Raw genomic sequence first — 21,129 nt, forward strand, 5'->3', positions numbered from 1 at the left:
ACAAAAAAAAAAAAAAAACGAGATGAAAACCCAGTGTCCATACTATATTATATCGGACATGATCAGACAAAAATATACAAGGATGACACAAAATCAAATATCTTACTTTACATAAATCTTTTTTGTAAGCGCGTAAGTCAAAGTTGATTTCATTTTAATAAAATGTATGTCAACAGTAGAGTAGCATATTGCTGTAAAAATCTTTAACGTGTGGAATCAAGATTAAAAAGGTATAAGCTCTCCCCTCAGGTGGTTTGTTTCTCATATTTCCCGTTAGTCACGTGAATTTCAGGATGACGGTCATTATCAAGATGGCTGCCATTTTTGACCATTTTAAATCAGTTTTTGCTATAAAATGCTACCCAATATCAGGACTTAGATAAACTTTATGTCACATAATGTTTCTGGATATGGTCATCATATCCATACAACATTAATGTAGCATTGAGTAGCAAAATCAAATGCTAGAACTGTAACTGAAGACTTTTCTGTTGGTGTTACATCTTCATCTCCTTCCAGTTAACAACTCGCAGATTGATGGTTAGCGTTAGCTTCCTCTAATGTTTTTATGTGTTTAGCTTTAGCTCCGCTAAGATTCTTTCTTAGTGAATTAGTGGAACATTTTTTGGCCAGCTGTGCCCACCATTTGCAATAACTGCTGCTGATTTTAGTTCAAACATATATTCTCCATTATAACCATGGTAGCCATTTTGAAAAATGTCCACAGGAAAAAGGAGACACAAAATCAAGAAAATGTATATGATTTGTGGTTTCTATTGTTCAAAATACATAGCTTTTTTTGACAGCAAACACATTCATCCAATTCGTGATTTTGGTGCAAAAATTATTTTTCCATGGCAACCATGGAGGCCATCTTGAAAAATCAAGTTGGTCCAATGATGAATGATTTGACACCAGACGTAATGATTTCTAATGAATATTGGCAAATTTAGTGTAAAAATAAATTTTTCTTGACAAACATGGTGACCATCTTAAAAATGGCTGCCATCTAAAATTTTTCAGTGGCTAACTTTTTTTTTTTTTTTTTTTTTTTCAAAATGTGAACAATTTTGTTGAAATATTTAATTATCTGCTGCACTACAAGCTAAGAAGTGCAGTGAGCAACCGTCCCATCTTCGCTTATTTAATATGGTTGATTATCTGTGTGGACACTGAAAAGGAGAAAATCACATGTGATCATTACTCCTGCTGCAGACCTAGCTGCATGATGAATATGAAAACATTAAATAATAACACAGAGTACGTCTCCACATCTGATTGGTGCAAACCAGCAGTGGTGAAGGCAGCGTCTCTGCAAACACAAACCTCAGTATTGTTGGGAATTCTCTACGACTAACACTCTGCAGTGCATTTTTATGAAGTGAAAAGATAATGACACATGGGTTTTGAAAATAAGAGCCACTCCCACTGCGAGACATGGTAGAGGCAGCATCATGATGGGGGATTGTTTTTTTTTGTTGTTTTTTTTTCAGCATCAGAGTTGATTACAAGGTAAAAACTTCATATGTTAGGATGACCTAGTCAAAATGGAAACCAATATTACTCTTTTCTAAACTGGCTGAGTTTAGAAAAGACATAAAATGTGGAAAAATTTAAAGGGGTGAATTATTTTGTACTGTATTTTTTATACCCATAGCAAAATAAACTGGGCATATTATGATTTTAGGAGTAAAGTCAGAACTAAGCACCTTTGATGAGGGAAGCGTGCAGTTCTGAAGTTATTTAGAAAACAGTAGCTGCTGTCAGAGTTGATCCAAAAGAACAGAATCTGCAGCTTTTCTTTCTTTTCTAATTTAGGAAAGGTGGAAATGATCCAGAGAGAGGTAGGCCGAAGATAAAAAAAATTACACAAAAACAAGTAATTCTGGTGGGAGAAATAATAAACCTTTAAAAATGACTGAGAAATTGTCAAGGCAGCTTCTCTGAGAAAACATTTAAAGCTAAAGTCACAGTTACTGCAAGTATGTGGTGAAAAGACAAGACACGTCTATGACTTCTGCTGTCATCTACATACAGCCGAGGCTGTCCGTAACCTGGTTACGGAATATTTACAACACCGGTGGATTGAAATGTTTCTCTTCTGAGGTGAAGTGGTCGGTTTCGACAGATGGCGCACCGATTCGGTTTCAGTGCCTCGCAAAAGATGACCATGAAACTTTTCCAGCATTTTGTTCCAAAACAACCACGAATCTCAATGCATTTTGTTAGTTATGTACGTGACGCACCTACAAATCGGTATGTGATTAAGTGGAAGAAAAATGCTTTACAAATGTTTTTTGTTTTTTTACAAAAAAAATATAAATAAATCTGAAAAGTGCGGCGTGCATTTGGATTCTGCAGACTGCAGTAGAAGTTCACCGTCCAGCAGGAAAATGACATAAACCACAGGTGTCAAACTCAAGGCTCAGGGGCCAAATCCGGCCCGCTGTAGCTTTATATGTGGCCCTTTAGATTCCAGAGGAACGGAAGAATAGAAGCTTCAAGATAGCATTTGTTCAAGATTATTTTATCAATCAAATCAAAGCAGTTTTCATGATTTTACACAAAATCAACAGATTCTCCTGCACTTTTTTATGCTAACTCATAATTGTGAGTTTATGGCAAATTTTCTGCAAAATGGTCAAAAACATCACATTTAAGCGATGCTAACTCCAACCTGCAGGTGGCAGTGTTTCTCACTTCTACTCCTCTGTTGCCTCAGACTTGATGTCAGGTTAGAGTCTGGGATTGATGTGGAGAGTGACAAAAAGTCACAGGTACCGTCATACATAAGCATAAATGTTGCAAAATTCCTTGCCAAATTACTAAACACTAAATGTCTAAATTACTGGAACACAACAAAAACACAAAATATTACCAAGTATTTTTTATAGTTTCTAGTGCAAATATCTTAAAACACTTAAAATGAGACAAAAAAAGCTTCAAAAGTAACTTTTCAGTCACTAATTCCTTAATGTTGAAATAAGATTAAGTGAAATAATCTGCCATTGGAACTAGTTTATAATCAATATTAAGGAATTATTGACTCAAAATGCATTTTTATATCTTGTTGAAAAGTTACATGTAAGTTATTTTTGTCTTATAAAGATATTTGCACTACAAACTAGACAAACATACTTTTATAAATAATGTTTTATTTTTCTTCCACCTTACAATTATTCACTGTGTTGAAGTCTGTCACATAAAATCCCACTAAACGTCTCTGAAGCTAGCAGCCATAACACAATAAAAACCTGGAAAAGTTCATGGTTGTGAATACTTCTGCAAGGCACTGTGTACATACATGTCCAGTAAACAGTGAGATTCAGACTCTGCAAAACAACAGCAGCGGGGGTTGTCGCTGTTTCCAGAGATCCCGTCAGGTTTTCCCGTCACCGCCGGCAACCAGAAGTCTCTTCCATCACATCCAGAGAGCCTTGAATCCCAGCTGGCCCTAAGTTTGCAGGGGGAGCCACTGTCCGAGCCCTTCCAGGAAACCCCGTGCATTCGTGACGTAGAAGTCGACGTTCTGAGCGAAGTCGGTGCAGATGTTGGAGTAAGTGTCCACCAGAGTGCAGTAGAACGCAGTCCCACCTATGCTGATCACCACGGTGACCAGACACAGCAGCAGCAGGATGAGACAGGAGTCTCCTCCGACATCATCTACGAGGAAAACACAAAAGTTAGAGACCAAAGGAGGCGTGGAGATCTTCAGTTCCGGTTTGCCGCGCCGCACCTTGGTCTACACCGTCCTCTGGTTCGCTGAAGCGAACTTTGCGTTTGGACATCTGTTTGTTAGTGGTGGTGGCGGCGCTTGGGGGAGGAAGTCCGTCCAGCGAGGCTCGCCTCCTCTTCAGGATGGACACCAGGCCGTCCGGGGACGAGCTCTGAAGGAGACGTACATGTCATTTCTCTTCTAACTTTTGAACTCTTCACCGCAACACAAAAAGCAGATCAGAGGTCAGATAGCAAAGATCACAAGCAGGGCGTTGACCCCTGGCGGTCACAGCGATTAGCTCTTAAGTAGGACAAACAATCCACTGGAAACAAACCGCCAAAACCGGGCCGTCCGTCAAGACTTCTGCCTCCATTTGCCGCGATTGCGAGTGCATCAGTTAATCCGTGAGGTCAGTGTGTCAGCCGGAGGGTAAATATCACAGTGATCGGCAGCCAATCAGCAGACGCTTTATCAGGGTGTAATAAATGACCTTTGTTCTGATCCGCATGACAACTTGGACCCAAATGGACACAGCCCAAAGCCAAGAGCAAAACCTTTAAAGGTTCAGCTTATCAACCAGACCATAAATCCATCTGTCATGTTAATGACCAGGTCCTTTGGAGAATGATTGGATCACTTCCTTCATGAGAGTTTCTTATTTTATTATCATTTCATCAAGGTGTGGTGTTGAGAAGACATAAAGCCAACTAAATGTTAAAAGTAATAAATCAATATATGAATAAAATTCTTCCTTTTTCTTAAAGAGCCATCACAAGGTTTCACTAAGTAGTAGTAGGAGGTCTGGTTTTTACCAGAGTCCAAAATGATTCACTAGAAAAAGTCTCGGGATGTTTACAGAGCCAACCCCACCGTTACTCTACAGTAGTGGCAGGGTGATGATCTGGAATTACGTTCCATTGACTCAGTTGACCGTGGACTTCCCTGAGTCAAATGGGCATGGTGCGGTTTTAGCACCAAAATGAAGACTGTCGCTAACCCAGTGGTAGCTCCTGGTCACAGGAAGCTATATTTGTTCTAAAACCAGATACTGATCTGATTAATGACAGGCAACACCAGTAACTTAGCAACCAGCACTGGCAAATAAGACAAAGACTATGACAAAGTACTAGCTTTTAAAGGCTAGTGACTAGCATGACTAGGCTGGTTGCTCCCTGGATTGCCTACTTCTGCTGGTCATTAGCATGGATAGGCTACCATTACCTTTTAAGGCAATGCATTAGCTAGGCTATCTTATGCTAATACTAGCCTATTGTGTGCCAATGCTAGCAGTAGCTAGGATAGGCTAATGTTAGGTCAATGCTAGGATAGCATTAGCAAAGGGTAGGCTAATGCTATCATATTTTCATTTTTATAACATTGGAAAAATGTGTTATGAGTGAAATAACCTGCCATTGGAACTAGTACATTTTTCATCAATATGAAGGAATAATTGACTTAAAACAAGCTAATATTTCTCATTGAAAAGTTACTTGTACTTTAGTTTTTTCTTATTTCAAGTGCACTGAGATGTTTCCACTAGAAACTGGATTAAAAATGACTTGGTAAACTGTTGTGCTTTTGTAGTGATAAGAAGCGTCTTCTCAAGCCTGATCTGAATTACACAACTGCCGTGATCTTGAATCCATCAGGCTGGAACAGCTCTGACTTCGCCTCAGAGGAAAACCACTCCCAGTCGCCTGGACGCCGTGTGTCGGCTCACAGTGGCCAACGCGGGCGGAGGCCGGGGGGATGAGCTCACAGAGGAACCACGGAAAACATTCATGGGAGTGTGAGGGGAAACAAAAGGCCAGGTCAGGACGGAGGACGGTTTGGGGTTTCCAGTTAACCAGAGAACAGGAAGGGGAAGAAAGAGACACAGAGACTGTGATAAGTCTCTGTGATAAGGGCGTTTAGGGTTTGTGGATCGTTGCGTCTGGAATATTTATCTCAACATTAAGTGACATTTATCAGACGTAGCAGGTGACAAAGTGAACTCTTACGCCCTCAGCGATGGAGAGTTTGGCCAGGTCTTTGTCCGACGCCTGCGCTACTCCTGCCGGCCACTCCACCTTCACCTCCTCTTCCTCCGGTGTGTCCTCGCCGTGTGTCACATGCTCCTCTGCTTCCACTTCCTGCTCCTCTGCTTCCACTTCCTGCTCCTCTGCTTCCACTTCCTGCCCTTCCTCGAACGCCTCTTCCCCTTTGTCCTGCCGCTCTTCCTCTTCCTCTCTCTGTAGTGAGGAGAGGTCTGACTGGGACATCATGCTCTGGGTTTTCTCAGGCTTGTTGGCTGAAGAGAGACAGAGAAACACAGAAGAGGGTCAAAAATCACATTATTTGGAATAAATCAAACTTTATGTAGACTTCTTTTACTAAACTTTTCCTCTGTTAGGTCAGTTTGGATTACCAAATCATTCGTATTTGCAAATTTCGGACCTCCAGAAGTCTATTTCATCCTTCGGTAAAGTAGAATGGCCATGGAAATGTCCAGCCGTCATCAGGCATAACGTGACTTCTCTGTCCCAGAGAGCATGGACATATTCTGGTGTAAAAATAAGTGTGACATCCTCAGAACAACAGCAAAAGTCCTTTTGAGGACGCTGACTGAAACTTGGTAAGACGGTGCCATTATTCTCAGTGTTGTGAGTCACATACCAACATGGGCTGAAAGCTCACTCAGAGGAAGAAGACATTATTTTAAAATAAAAAGACAGATTGTCACGCCCCTTTCTGATGCTGCCCTGGGCAACCGCCCAGATAGGCCGTATCGAAAAACGGCCTTTAAAAAAAAAATGCTTAAGAAAAAAAGTGTTATTGTCTCAAACCAAACATGTCAGAAGATTCTCTTTTTTGTGTTTATTTATTTAGAAAGGCTTAAAGGAAGCTTTCATTTAGAAACATTCCTCTCCAGTCGTTTCCCGTAGAACTTGAGGGACGAGGCAGCAGCATGTAATTCATGTAAGAATGTGAAAAATGTTTAACTTCTGAACTGATGGAGCAGCTACAACCCGGAACACAAGCAGATGTGCAATCCCTACAAAGAAGTTTTTGGGTTTTTTTTTTTTTTGCAAATTTGCTTTTTTTTTTTTGGAACACTTTATAAAGATTGTCAAGTAAATTTATATCAAAGGACACAGACGTTAAGCACCTGCACATTAACAGATTCTTAAAATAAATCACGTTACGATATAAAATGATAACAAAATGACTAATGCAAACATAAATAAAAAAAGACTGAGGCAGAGTTTATGACTGTTCAACTGTTCATCTTATCTGGAAGTTACTTAGGCGGTTGAAAAAAGGGACAAATTACATTGTTATATACAGTAGTTACAATATTGTATTTATAAAAATGTGAAATTAATGTCAAAACTTCTTCATTTTTTTGCCAGAAATTCACTCCTGGTGTCCATTATTTTTGTTTCTGTTATCCACAGTGGGTATAAAACTCCGTCATATCATCATAATTCCCTTCTGAGCTGAACTGGATTAAGCTGTGACTGTCAGTCCATTCTTACCTTTACTATGACGAGACTGCAGAGCTTCCGTCCCGATCTGAGTGTCTATAAACGCTGCGTTCAGGTTTTTCTGTTTTAGGAACATAAAAGACAAATTGGTTCCACAAAGAGAAAAAAAAAGAGTCATAAATTCATCAACAAAGAAGGTTTGTCATGTCTGACCTGGTCCGTGCTGAAGGACGGTCTGAGAGACGCCACGGAGAAACAGAAACATGGTAGAAAAACAAGAACAAATCAGACAGTTTGCTACGTAACTTATAAAATAGTCAACAAGACAACATCTGTTTGTGTGTCAGATCAACATGGAGCAGCAGCATCATCCAGACAGGCAGCGTCTGTCTGAGTCCAGAGGAAATGACATTTCCTACTCTGGCTAGGAAGGATTTCTGCTCTAGTCGGTGTGGCTCTTTGCTCAGGGCGACGCCTTGTTCCGGGCAGCAAACACAATTATAATTAAAAAAAGAAAAAAAAATAGCTTCCAAGCATTTTCAAGCAGCAGCGTATGGACTCCACAGTCTAGACATTGTAAATTGGTGACGTCTGCATCTGATTCAGGATTCCTAGAATTTATGTATGTTTAATTAACAAACTATTTGGCATTTTTTAGTAAGTTTTGATTATCACCTTCAAATTTTAAACTTGGACTAAATCACAGGTGTCAAACTCCAGTCCTCAAGGGCCGCTGTCCTCCAGTTTTTAGATGTGCCAGAGGTTCAAAACGCTGGAATGAAATGGTTTAATTACCTCCTCCTTGTGTAGATTGGTTCTCCAGAGCCTTAATGACCTGATTATTCTATTCAGGTGTGGTGCAGCAGAGGCTCATCTAAAAGTTGCAGGACACCGGCCCTTGAGGACTGGAGTTTGACACCCCTGGACTAAGTAATTATGCTACTCAAGATTATGAAAAAAAAAAGGCCACACTTTCAGATTTGGAATTGGGGATCAACCAATATGAAAATTTGGGCTGATATCGGTATATTAAATGAAGGACGGTCTGATAACCAATATTTACTGATATTATATAAATATTATACGTTTCCTCTTCCTGAAATACAAACACAAACAACAGCAAGATGAAAATACAGATCAGTCGGTATTTTCGTCCCAGTTTTATTCATCAAACCAATACCGATATTTTTAAAAAAATGACAAATATCGTCCGATACGGACGCAGATGCCGATATATCGCATGTCGCTACTTTTTTACTTTGTTGATCTTCTTGCAACAAGAACTTGTTTTTTGATGTGGACACTCATAGAGAACTCAGGTAGAAGTTGATTGTGTAAAAGCAGCGTTGATGCTAAAGGTTTCCTGAAGGCTCCACATGTTTACCTGTGGTGTGTCCTGCAGATGTGGCTCAGCTTCTCAATGTGTTTCTGGCTGACGCTGTCTTCTTCCCGAGGCACCCAGCTCTCACCATCCTCCTTTTCATTAAACTCACTCTCTGAAAAATGCAGATGAAATGTAATTTTAATGATTTTCTAATAAAAACATTGTATTTTTTAAGAAGAAACTACAATTTGGAAACCAGCAGATGCATGCAGTACCCCATTTCTCCTGCAGGGTTGTGAGATTAGAGAGCAGACGTTCATGGTAGAGTTTCTCCAACTGTAGGAACTGAATGGCCCACTGGTCTGATAGAGCGCCAGTTAAAGAAACACACACCCACACACACATACTGGCATTCAGCTACAATGCATCTTTGTTTTAGGTAAGCTTCAGCTTCCTAACTACTAAAACCTGCATGTACAAACAGAATGATAACATATTCGTCTCATAACAATAAACCTTCGATCATAGCAAGATACAGGAGGTATCTTGTTTACAACGGTAAATTATGTCATTGTTTTTCTTATCTATTTGCATTCACTAGATTGTAGCCATGACAGTTTACCATAAAAACGTGTTACTTGAAACACTTTTAGTTTGTAATTTTTTAAGATAAAAAAATACATACATTTTTCTCTGATCTTCCCTCTGACTTGGTGAGATTTATCCACTATTTCCAAGAGTACAAACAAAAAACTGTAAATACATTTGAATATTATAGGTTATTGAATATTTTTTATTCGTAATGTTTGTCATTATATCTGCTTTCTGCTTTTTTGTTTTTGTACCAATAGATTTACTGTAGAATCCGACAGGCCTGGCATTTTATTTTATATTTTGTGTTCAATTCCTTAATTTGTCTTTGTACTTGTAAAGAAAAAAAAAAAAAAAGAATAGGTCAAACAAATGCTTTGGTGAAAAATTCCTTTAAGCCTAAAGTCAGCCAATTTGAGTCGTCTAATAAAACATTTTCATAAACTTTCTCCACCAAACCCTGCACTGCGTCTTGAGATGTTTGTCTCTCTGAGTCGTGGATCATCTCTCTCCCTCTATACGTTAACCGCTCTCTCTGCCTCCACAAACCCGTAAACACGACACCCAGTGGCAGAGAAAAAAACAACAGGATGACAGCTGTTACCGGGGCAACAGCACAAACAGCGCAAGGGGAAAACTACAACTGCAAGCCAAAAGTGTGGGGAAACACCCAGAGCGTGCGAGGCAAAAAAAGTCGGACAAAGATACAATTGAAAGAGATGAACGACGACAGCAGCAGCTCATATTTCATATTTATTAAGAATTTATTCTTTGGTAAATCCCTGCTTCATTCTGCTGAGTGGATATCACATTCCTGTGTCTGCAGCGTCTCACACGCCGGGCGAATCGGTCATGATTCGGTTGAAAGAAAGGAAAAAAAAAAAAAAGAGGTGTCACAGTGCATTACTAAGACATATGAGGTCATGATGAAGCTTAAAGGATACAGTCCTGCCTCAGTGAGCAGGTCTCTGCAATCTTAAAGAACAAAAAAAAAATTATTCACAGATATATTACAATGTCAGTCCAGAGCGTGATCATTTAACGTTAAATCTTAAACTATATTTTGAGGCCTGCTTTAGGTTCTCCAGCTGTTTTTGTTTGAACTTTGTCTAATCCTTTTAAAGATACTGATCAAATCTGTGCAAAGCAGAGCATGAAAAACAACCTGAGAGACAGAGTCACATGGATCTGCTTATGGTCCGGATTAAAACGTCTTTGTGGGATTTTCCCCTCATCTGAATACTTTTACCTTTATCCACATGACCAGCTCAACACTTTCTAGCACACAGTATCATTTTATAGCACAATCAAGTAATATGTTACTTGATGCTATTTTATCAAATACAACTTAAAAGAAATTTGAGTTTGTAATTTAAGGCCTCTGTCTATGTCAATGTGTCATCATGCTATAACTACAATCATCAATGGATTTTACATTTGGTTTACAGGTGGTAAACCAATCCAACACAAAGTAATGCATAATATGGAAAAAGTTTCAGTTACAAATCTGTAAAGTGTGGAGTGTATTTGAATTCATCCTCCTTTACTCCAATTTCCATAAGTAAACAAACTGCATGTCCTTTGGCATGACTATTTGTTTTATTTAGTATTTTTTGCCCCACTTCACTATGACACACTTTTTGTGTTGATCTGTCTCATAAAATCCCAATTAAAAAAATAATAAAAACCCTGAGGTTCGTAGATCAAATGTGACGAAATGTTTCAGGGGTGGAAACAAATACTTTAGGAAGGCGTTGTAGCAGTTGTTAAAGTCAGGGTTGTTTGGATAGTTTTTTTGCACTTCTTAAATTTATTTATTTTTTCTAAATGTTTTTTTTAAATTACTCAGGTTATCTGGGTTTTAATTTATTATCAATATTTTTTCGATGATCCGGACATTTATTGCCTGGAAATAACACATATCCAGACACAGATTAATACATTTATTTCATGTCTGATGATCAGATTTAATAAAAGCCATCTGTTGTATTCACTAATAACAAAGGAAATATACATTTTGTATGCATGACTAACACAGACAAACATCCCATAATTACAAGAGCAGACGAGTCATATGCACCAATGCACCCACACACACACACACACACACGCACACATACGCACGCACACACACGCACAGGCACACACACAATGTTTTTTTTTCTGTCAGGCTAAATAAAGACACATTGTATTCCCTCTGGATTCAGAAGAATATGTTCCTCCCTGTTTCTCTGAACCACATGGATACACACACACACACGCACGCTCACACACACGCACGCTCACACACACGCACGCACACACACACACACTCACACACACACACACACACACACACACACACCCCCACACACACACACACACACACACAGGAGGACACACACCTGGTGTAGGGACTGCGGCAGCAGAGTGTAGTCGTCATTTTCTCCCAGGGCCTGCAGGGAGGCCAGCAGCTCCAGACTGGGGCTCTGAACTTCATCTGCGGCGACGCCTCCTAGAAACAAAACAAAACAAAAGAACATCAAAAAACAAACACGGGAATGAATCCATACTTGATGGGTCAGAAACCTGCTGTTCCCATTTTTTTGTCAAATCAGATGTGTAACAAAGTTATATTTGTATCTGTTAAATCACAGCCGCTCAGAGAAAACCCTCAGATTAGAGAAAACCATCTGAGAGCAGTTGTACCTGCATCAGAGCATCAGATCAAATGACAGCGTTAGCTTCATTAGCTCAGTGTTAGCTGATGCCAGCGGGGTGTGGCACTCCTCTGGGGCTCAACGCAACTCGGCGCAGCAGGCGTTAGAGAAAGCAGACACAATGCAATTATCCTAGCCTAGTAAAATAAATTTTAAATAAAATAAAACTAAAATTTGTTTTTGTATTTCATTTAAAATATAAGCTAATGATCTGTTGTAGATATTGTAAGAAATTTGCTATTTTGCTTTGAAGGGTCTTGTAGGTTTCGTGGCTCAAAAGAAAATTTGTTTAGATGGATTAAAGGCAAAAATGACACTCAGGGTTGGACAGATTAGTGAGCCATTCAGCTTCTACGAACTTCCAGAAAACTGTAAAACCGCTGAAACATAGAGTTCCTTCTAAATCGAGGCTAAAAACCAAACCGTTTACAGTTCCCTTTGATTCCTAGCACACAGAACCATTTATTTAATGTATATTTACTTGATAAGTCTGATGATGGCATTTAACAAAATATAAAGTTTATTACCTCATAATTGGTTACTGTATTATGTTTTCTTTCTGGTGTAAAATTTGAACTGTCTTGTTGCTGCAGTGTGCTACACAAATAAACTTGACGTGGTCCCTTCTCTAGTCCAAAGAAAGTTTTAAACTAGTAGAAGTTACCATGACAACCTGTTCTGTTCTGCATGAGATCTGGCATTTAAACTTCTTCCAAAACAAAATTTTATTACCTCCCTAAGTATTTTTTATTTTTTTGCCAAAAGATGATTTAGGCAAAAAATTTGCTTCTGCCGTTATTTAAAGAGATATTTTTAAGTTAACCCTGTAACTGCTCTGCACCATTTTCATATTACATAAAAAAAATACTCCAACAAAGAATTTAAATCTGCATTCTTTGAAGCCTAAAAACTCAACGAGGCCATGTTTTACCTATAGCGCTGCTGACCAATGCTGCGTCTTCTTTCCCAGTGACCCCACCTCCAGAACCTCTGGGTGGAACGGCGTTTTTGTTCCCCATCCCGTGCGACGCGGCCAGAGTTTACCCTTAAAGTTTCTAAAGTTGCAGAGAGAACCCGTTCCAGGCAGGTTCCCTTCGTTTCAGCCCCCTTGGGAAAACATGAACTGCTCTGAGTTTATCGGAACACTTCCTCCGAGCAGAGATAAGGAAATTACTTTGGAAAATTTACTCTGCCGGGGGGATGAGGGGCAGAGTTAAGAGGCGCTCCAGTGATCCACTGTGGACGGGGTGTGTATTTAATCTCTCCTGGGTGGCCAGAAGAACAAAGGGAAGCTGAAATGTTCACAAATGTGGCGCTGAGGCCAACTCCAGCTGCCTTCCTCTTCGCTTGAATTCCTTCCACCAGTCGTCCTGTCAAAACAAACAAAAAAAACAGAACAACAGATATGGACTGAGCCCTCTGATCTAGAGAAAGAATCACTGGTGGAGTGGTCATTATGTTGTCGACTTGATGGGTTTCCTTTGTGTTTAAAGTACGGGTACTGACTATAGTTCAGCAGTGAAGTAGAGCAACTGTCAATGCACAGACAGATATGTGTTTGCTATTAATTATTTATCACTGCTTCTTTAATCTGAAATGGCAGCTTTGGAATAAGAAATGAATTGTGAAGGCCTTATTAAAGGAACAAATATCCAATAAATGGGTAAACTGCACACAAACTGGACTATTGTTTGACTTAGAAAAGGGCGATGAATATAGATGTAAGTTTGAATTTGTAGGTTTTCTCTGTAGGGAATTTTTAAAACCTCGTGTCCTTTTGCTTCCACAGTCATACACCACCTAGTGTTGTGTGCATCACATTGAATCTCAGAATTTCCAGTAAAATACAATGAAGTTTGTGGCTGTGAGATAATGAAATATAGAACATTGCAAATACTATTAACATTTTTTACATTTTTTTATAGCAAACAAGGCTTAAAATAAATCTGACTTTGAAATTCAATGCCTTAAAATTTAAGGCCTCTGTCTCTTTAAGAAGATCCTGCTCTTTCTGAAACTCCGCATTCAAGAAGTTATGACAACACGGCTCCTCTATTAACCCTTTCACAACATTTTTACCAGAGTTTCACTGAGAAGTACCTCCTATAATGAACTCTGCAGATGTGCAGTTCAACCAGGTGTTTGCTAATTGCTGTTGGCTAGTCTGAAGGAGCTGAGTGGGGGAGGAGCTGCGCCTTGAAGGCGGGGTTAGGCCCCCTAGGTGTTTTGCACACCTGAGTGGTTGCCACGGGAGATTAAAGGATTTCTAAAACATGCATAAAAGAAACAAAGCAACACTCCAGGTGTGTTTGTGATGAGAGAATAACATTATAACATGAAGTACAGCTCAAAAAAGCCAATTTTACCCAATACTTTAACCTGAATGTTTAGACACAAGCTAACAAAAACTAGAACATCGTCCCATTTTTGGCTTACTATGCAGGACAATAACAGTTCTGCTGCACATATGAAAATTTCTGCCTCATGTAACTTACATTTTCAGCCTGAGGTCTGAGGGCATGAAATCTGTGCGATGCTCACACAGCCTGTTGACTGGCATGGGAAAGTTATGGACTCAGCAACATGGAATGCGACATAAAGTACAAACGCCAACAGCAGGGTCTGACTCACAGGGTTTGCAGCTTTGGAGCTGAGAATGATGCAGTGGAGGCTTAAAAGATGAAATTCTGTGTGAATCACAGCATGACATTTCTGGGTTTGTTTCAACAGATTCTATTTTCCTACTTAGAAATGTATTGAAGCCTGCCACATCACCTGAGACAATTTGGAGGAAAACAATTGCCTGAGAAAAGTAAATATGTTCTCCTTTTCTAGGATGTTATGTTGTGAGGGAGCTGCTTACCTCCTCTCTAGACTAGCTGTTAGCTTTCGCCACTCCAGAAATGCATCAGTCTATTGAAAGAAGGAGAACGAATGGACACCTAAGTTATACAGCAGCACAATGATCATAGCAACACCAGAAAATCTGAATTGCTCAAAAAATGAGTAGGTTCTGGAGTGGCCTTGTCAAAGTCCAGACTGCAATTTGAATGAGATGCGGAGACATGACATTGTCAATGCTCAAAGCCGATGAACTGAAACAATTTTGTAAATAAGAGCGGGCCAAAACTTCTTCAGAGTGATGAAAAGGAAAAATTGCCAGTCAGCACAAACACTGCTGTTGCCAGAAAGGTCAGAATCAGTTACTGGGTTAGTGGGGCAACTGCTTTTTCTGAAGTCCTTCCAATGGCTCCCTGTAGCTCAGAGAAAAGACTTTTGTTAGTTTATAAATCACTCAATAGTTTAACAAAATGCGTTAAACATCTATGGTCGTTGAATTAGTCTTCCAGACCTCTCTGGTTTTCTCTGGACTGCTCTGCATCCCCAACATGGAGAAGCAGCATTCTGTTTTTATGCTCCACTAATCTGGAACAAACTTCCAGAAAACTGCTAACACACTGAGTTTCCTTAAATCAGAGGTAGAAATCCATTTGTTTAGAGCTGCTTTTGACTAAAATTAGACTAGGTCTAGTCTGGATTACAACTTTTCATCACTTATAATGCATAATGTTTTGGGGCCTTTTGTGTTTATTGTGTTATATAAAACAGTTTGAATTACCTTGGTTATGAAATATGTTATACAAAGCTTGGCTAGCTCAGGGTTGTTCTAGCTTGTTCTTCAGCTAGAAAACCCACTTCTGTTCATGTTGAAAAACCAGACCAGACGTCAATGTGTACTTTCATTTGACATAACTGATTATGTAATAGAATTGAATGTAACAAATAACTCTATATGACAAAGCTGGGACAAAAAAAACTATCTGTAATTAATATCTGCTTATGTATTTCGGTGTTAGATCCCACGAATTTTGCTGAATAAACCACCACATACTATTTCTGAAGGCCAAACTACCACTAATTTGCATTCATACCTTAAAAGTTAAATATTTCCAGATCAGTTTAGGAACCTCGGGAAGTCTTCCCGACTCTTCCCGCTGAATTATCTGGATATTTTATCCGAATGTCCCTTTTAGAGGAACTAAAGTGCAGGTGGCTCCCGGGTTGTGCACTTGCACGTGTCTCTGACACAACTGCAGCTCGCGCTCCCCCCGTTTTAACGACTTTGTTTACAGCTGAGCCTGTCAGTCTGGACCAAATGTGGTCTATATCATCCGACATGAAAGCTAGAAACTGACCTTAAAGGACAGAACAGACCTCCGCATCCTTATGTCAGCATCATTAACGAGACTAAAGTAGGTTACCGAGTTTAAAGCGGTCCGTCTCCGTTATGACTGCTGGAATAATCACCACTTCCTGTATTACTGTACCCCAAACAGCCATGGTACTGGTCTACGCCAGTGTCTGGTCTTTAGGACAGAGAACACGGGCTGTGAGGATGGATGGAGGGCTGCACTCACTCACTGCTGGATGGTGCCTCTCGGTTGGCCGTCTGTCCTAACATCAACGCCCTGGATCAGCGTCGCGGCGTTTCCTCTTCTCTACCCGCGGCTGAATCCGGTCAAACTTCCGTCTGTATCCCGCACTCTTCCAGCCTGCTTGTTTACGCTACTATCTGGGGATTTTTTTTTTTCTGCTTCTTCTCGCCGCAAACACATATATAAATAAATATACCCATCTCCCAACAGGAGCTGGTTATTTAGTTCATTCTGCGGGCGTCCGATGCTGCCATCTTCTGGCAGATGTGGCCCACTGGCTCCTGGTGGTGTCGGTGCTTACGTAACAACAGATGAAGCGTTCAGGAGATAAAACAGGGCAGAGGATTACAGGAGAAACGGCAAAATGTGACCTGCACCGTATTGCCTCCATTACATAAGCAGAACAGAGCACATTTATGTTCATTAGCCGAATCACTGCAATATATCTATAGGTTTTTATTATGAATTATCTTCAATATTCTACTCGCAAATGTACACTCAAAAAACGGAATTGGTTAAGCAACAAAAAAAACCTGTGTTAATGGTTTTTAATATGGGCATTTTGAAAATGGCCACCAGATGAAAGAATCATAATGAAAACTTGAACATTTCTGAAGAAATTTAAACGGGGCCTGCCAAAGTGTGCTCATCAGTTGGAATCCAGCGTTCTGATGCTAAAAATTTGCATAAATGCTAAAGTGAGCTACAATGTATTCAATAGCATGTGGAGAGTCACAAGCATGTTGAGGAACATGGACTTACTCTATTCAGTGTTAAAATTAGTGTATGAGCTAATATTAGAAAAAAATGCTAATGTTACCCTAAATGCTGCCAGTGGCATGTGGGGTCTCACTAGCATGTTGTCTTACATTGACTTCCTCCATTCAGTGTGCTAAACATGGCTAATAAGTAAACAAAACAGCTTAAAAGCTTATTTTAGGGAAAAGGCTACTGCTAATGTGGGCAGTAGCTACTGCTAATGTTTGTGCTAATGTTAATGAAATGCCTTCTGATTTTTACTTTTGCAAAAGTAAAAATCAGATGTTTACTTCATGGCACTTGGTTACCAGAAAACATGCTCATCTCTTAATCTCTTAGCAACAAATTAACAACAAATATTGTTATTGTTCAAAAAAATTAAGATTTCTGCTGCTCTTTTGAAATACTATTTATCTTATACTACTTAAAAAGAACTGTGCAGTTGATGAATTTTTCAGAAAAGTGATTTTTTTTGTCATTGGTGGTGAATATTTTATAAAACAGACATTCAACACAAAAGTAAAAATCTGATTTATACCTCGTGGCAGATCGTTACCAGAAAAAAAAAGCTCATCTCTTGACACCAAATTAACTATTGTTTATAAAACATAAGCTGTTTGGGAATACTGCTCACCTGCTTAGACACAGGAAATTTACAGTTGGTAAATTTTGCAAAAGTAAAAATCAGATGTTCATGTTAATATTTTCCAAAGATAAAAGAAGCTGTATGAACTAACTCCAGACCCTCCTTCTGCTTGCTGAATCATGAAATTTGAAATCATCCAGTTTTATCCCTACAACAATGACAATAGAATCAGCTGTCAAAGCCTGCAAACCAGGAAGTACTTTACACTGATGAATTACACAATTTCAACACATAAAAAATAAACACATTTTTATGTTCAAAACTTAGAAACCTTCGCTATTGTGGCAATAGCGTTCAGTCCACTCAGTCCTACTTGAAAATTATTGTCTGTTTTTACAGTTTTAAACTGTAGGCAATACAATGTTCCCTCTCAGGTACACAGGTTCCCATTTGGGTCTCTTCTGAGATCTTCTTGAATGATCAGGCAGCAAACAAAGTATCTATGGCAGATCCCTGTTCTCTGTAGATAAACAGATGTATTATTTGTACTGCGATAGCCAATCTTGGGCAAAGGTTGGTCATCGCCAATCTGGAGGTAATAATGGCATGAGACAAGAAGGAAAGTTATTTTTTGTTATCCTGAAAAGAAAGCAAAAAGAGCAGAAACAAAAGTACAAAAGGTTAAATAAAAACAAAATAAAAAGCACTTTTTGTTGTCAACAAGTTTAAACTTAAGGGTAACATCATTGTTCAGATAGAAAAAATATATATTTGTGACTTCAAGGCTCAACGTCAATGGCTTTGTTTTTCATCTGTTCTTGAATTTCCACATAATATGCCATAGTAAGTTACTTTCGGAGAATTTTTAGCCTACTTCATATTGTCTTATTTAAGTGATTTCCTGAGGCCACTTTTGTGGCAGTAATCTAAATACAGTTTGACATAAGACCATGATGGTTTGGATGTGTTTCTCTCTTCAATAAATTAAATAATCTAATGAAAGCTACATTTTGCACTTACTCACCTTACTTTTTGTGATTTTTCGGATGATTTATGACAAATGAAGCAAAACAGAATAAATCTCTAGAGGAAAAATGGGTTATTTAATTTTTGTTATTAGAAACACTTAAATCAGATTCCACGTTTTTCCCGACTCAGTCAGGACCCTCGTGTGTTCAGTTAACCAGAGTTTCCTGCATGCAGTTCTCAACACAGATAGCTATGATCTGTTTTGTTCTTCCCAGATGTAGCAAAACAATAAATAAATGAAGCAGAAAAAGAAGAACGGCTCTGTTAAAGAAGCAGACATATCTGTGTTTGTGTGTGCAACTTTCCTGCTTCTTTCCTCCTTTCTGCTGACTTTCTAATTGGGTTGCTTCAAGGCTGAACTCTGCCTGGCCTCATTACCTCTTCTCTGTCTACAGACTGGAAAACCCTCTCTGCCAGGAATTCATCTAATTATTTCTGCTTCACTACTGCTTTTTCCTTCTGCAAAAAACACAGTACATAAATATCCATCCATTACAAAGCATTTCATTTCTAATCACAACACAGACGCAATTGAAACAGAGACTACAGTGTCATGACTTTATTTTTTTCCCTAATTGAAGAATCAATCGAGCTGTAGTCATTTTTTCAAAGTTACCAACAACATGCTGATTCATATGCTTTACATTAAACACGCCACATGTGTTTCACCTTTTTACAGCATTTCTCACCAATTACAGAGCTTCCGTTCCTCCTCTGGGATTGGCTGAGAGCTCCTTGCACGTGGCGACATCAGAAGAAGTTTTTTCTTCTTGTCAAGCTGGAAGTAGAATCCACTGTTTTAAAATTATTTACCGACGCATTTAAAGTGTCCGTATATTTATCCAAGACCACAGGTAGGAGAGAATTCACATTAATGTTTCAGTAGGTAGTAACTCCAACAAACTCAGTGTTGTCCTCAGTCTCGGATTGTTCTTAGTTAAACCATTTGTTGTCCTTCGCATGAGCTTTAAATAAGAGGCGTAATTCATACAGTGTCAGCACCAAAAAAAGTCTACTGTATATACAAAATGGCACCAAGGGTGTTAGAGTATTTCCTTAAAAAAATAAAAAAATAAAAAAGACAGGAAAATAACAGTGATGATCAAGAATCCTCTCATTCAAAAATGACACGACTTGTCCAAAATGGCTGAAGTGTTTTTGTTTGGTGGAGGTATATGCGTACAGTGAAGGTCCTCACCAAATTAATCAAAGAAAAAGTGTGTCCAGAATATTAACAATGTACAACAAAACAAGCCAGTCTTTATTTTTGGTTGTGACTTTCTGTGCAGCAGGTAGTGTGGCAGATGTTAATTGTCTGTGGTGTTCATTGGTTTCTGGTCTTGCATCATGATGATGACGTTTTTAATATTCAGCACAGGAAAGGCTCAAAAGAGTTATGCTAGCAACAGAAGTAGCTAGCTGCTTCTGTATGCTAGCTACAAACATACTTAGCATATTTCTAACTTGTAAATTGTAGACATACAATTTACTAGAATTTACTAGCTATTTCTGTAGCTAAAATGTATGCTATAGCTACTCCTATAGCTAGCATACATTTATGCTACTGAAGTAAAGTAGCTAGCACAAATTCTGGAAAATACTAGCAGAACAAAAGACATGTTCTGTCTTTGTTTAGGAGACAGTAGAACAATGTGTTATCCACAGCACCAGTCAGAAGTTTACAGGCAGCTTACTGATTCTTTTCTCCTGTTGTTTTCCAGGATGGACTGATAACATGACCTCAATGAATTTAATTATAAAAAAATGATTAAGATTTCCATTCTTTCACAAAGTTCAAATTGATTCCTATAGGCTTATATATACTAATATCTGGGTAAATAGCCCTTTACTAAAGTGCAGAGGAACCACATACTTTTTATAGCTACCAACAAATTCCCAGCACAATTCCGCCTTAATATTTGACCACCGTTTGTTAAAATAGTTTCCTAGAACTACTGTAGAAAACGATATGAAAAACTCAGAAATGTAAACAAAAGTAGATTGGCGTCAGATTTTAGTGGTTGTAGGATTCCTCTTTTGTCTTTAGCAAAAGAGGAATCCTACAACTAGCGGGAGCCATTTCTCCCGCTAGTGCTGGACACACGTTTGTTTTGGTTATATTTAACCAGAATGCCCTTTGCTATGGTCCACTTCCTGCTTTTGGAGCTATCTATGGTCCGCTTGATGTTCACATTTGCATTCAAACTGCACAAGACTTCACTTCAACTGAAATGAGATGGAGTTTCTGAGGCGGACCACAGTTAGCTTTTTTGCTCCACATCAAAGTTTGGTTAAGCCTTCACACCAACCCAAAACAACTGACTTTCTAGGCAAACAAACTAAAGCAGATTAGTTTGTTTGGTGTGAATGCACCCTAAGATGCCGAACATAAAGGGATAATTGCGGTGAAGTCCCACACAGAGCAGGTAACCTAGTCTCCCTACACTTAAAAAAAAAGGGGGAACACCTATGCAACTTATGGGATCACCAATTCCCCATTGACTGTCAAATATGCAGCCA

General features: G+C 39.0%; 1 protein-coding gene across 2 annotated transcripts; it reads right to left on the reverse strand.

Moving 5' to 3' along the window:
• Nucleotides 1–1,883: 1,883 nt before the first annotated feature.
• Nucleotides 1,884–16,676, reverse strand: cnstb (consortin, connexin sorting protein b). 2 transcript variants are annotated; one of them, XM_014993676.2, is made up of 11 exons: nt 16,222–16,676; nt 12,731–13,169; nt 11,485–11,594; nt 10,045–10,075; nt 8,785–8,871; nt 8,570–8,681; nt 7,399–7,420; nt 7,237–7,306; nt 5,719–6,008; nt 3,737–3,887; nt 1,884–3,663 (listed from the first exon to the last, which is right to left on the reverse strand). In XM_014993676.2, exons 2-11 carry the CDS (start codon nt 12,816–12,818, stop codon nt 3,455–3,457), a joined length of 1,170 nt encoding a protein of 389 aa, XP_014849162.2. In that variant the 5' UTR covers nt 12,819–13,169; nt 16,222–16,676; the 3' UTR covers nt 1,884–3,454. The 2 variants fall into 2 exon arrangements, with proteins under 2 accessions (XP_014849162.2, XP_087858164.1); XM_088002038.1 differs by having other exon boundaries at nt 16,218–16,676.
• Nucleotides 16,677–21,129: the final 4,453 nt, after the last annotated feature.

This window comes from Poecilia mexicana, unplaced genomic scaffold (assembly GCF_051168715.1).
Source record: "Poecilia mexicana isolate PSO_F unplaced genomic scaffold, ASM5116871v1 scaffold_21, whole genome shotgun sequence".
NCBI lineage: Eukaryota > Metazoa > Chordata > Actinopteri > Cyprinodontiformes > Poeciliidae > Poecilia > Poecilia mexicana.

Bases quoted from the DNA above. Each gene is read 5' to 3' on its own strand.
- cnstb (XM_014993676.2), bottom strand. From the start codon at position 12,818: ATGGGGAACAAAAACGCCGTTCCACCCAGAGGTTCTGGAGGTGGGGTC. The intron at 8,872-10,044 runs GTATCCTTTAAG...GCGCTCTATCAG, and splicing joins CTGCTCACTGAGGCAGGACT to ACCAGTGGGCCATTCAGTTC. The intron at 3,888-5,718 runs GTAAGAGTTCAC...CGTCTCCTTCAG, and splicing joins AACTCTCCATCGCTGAGGGC to AGCTCGTCCCCGGACGGCCT.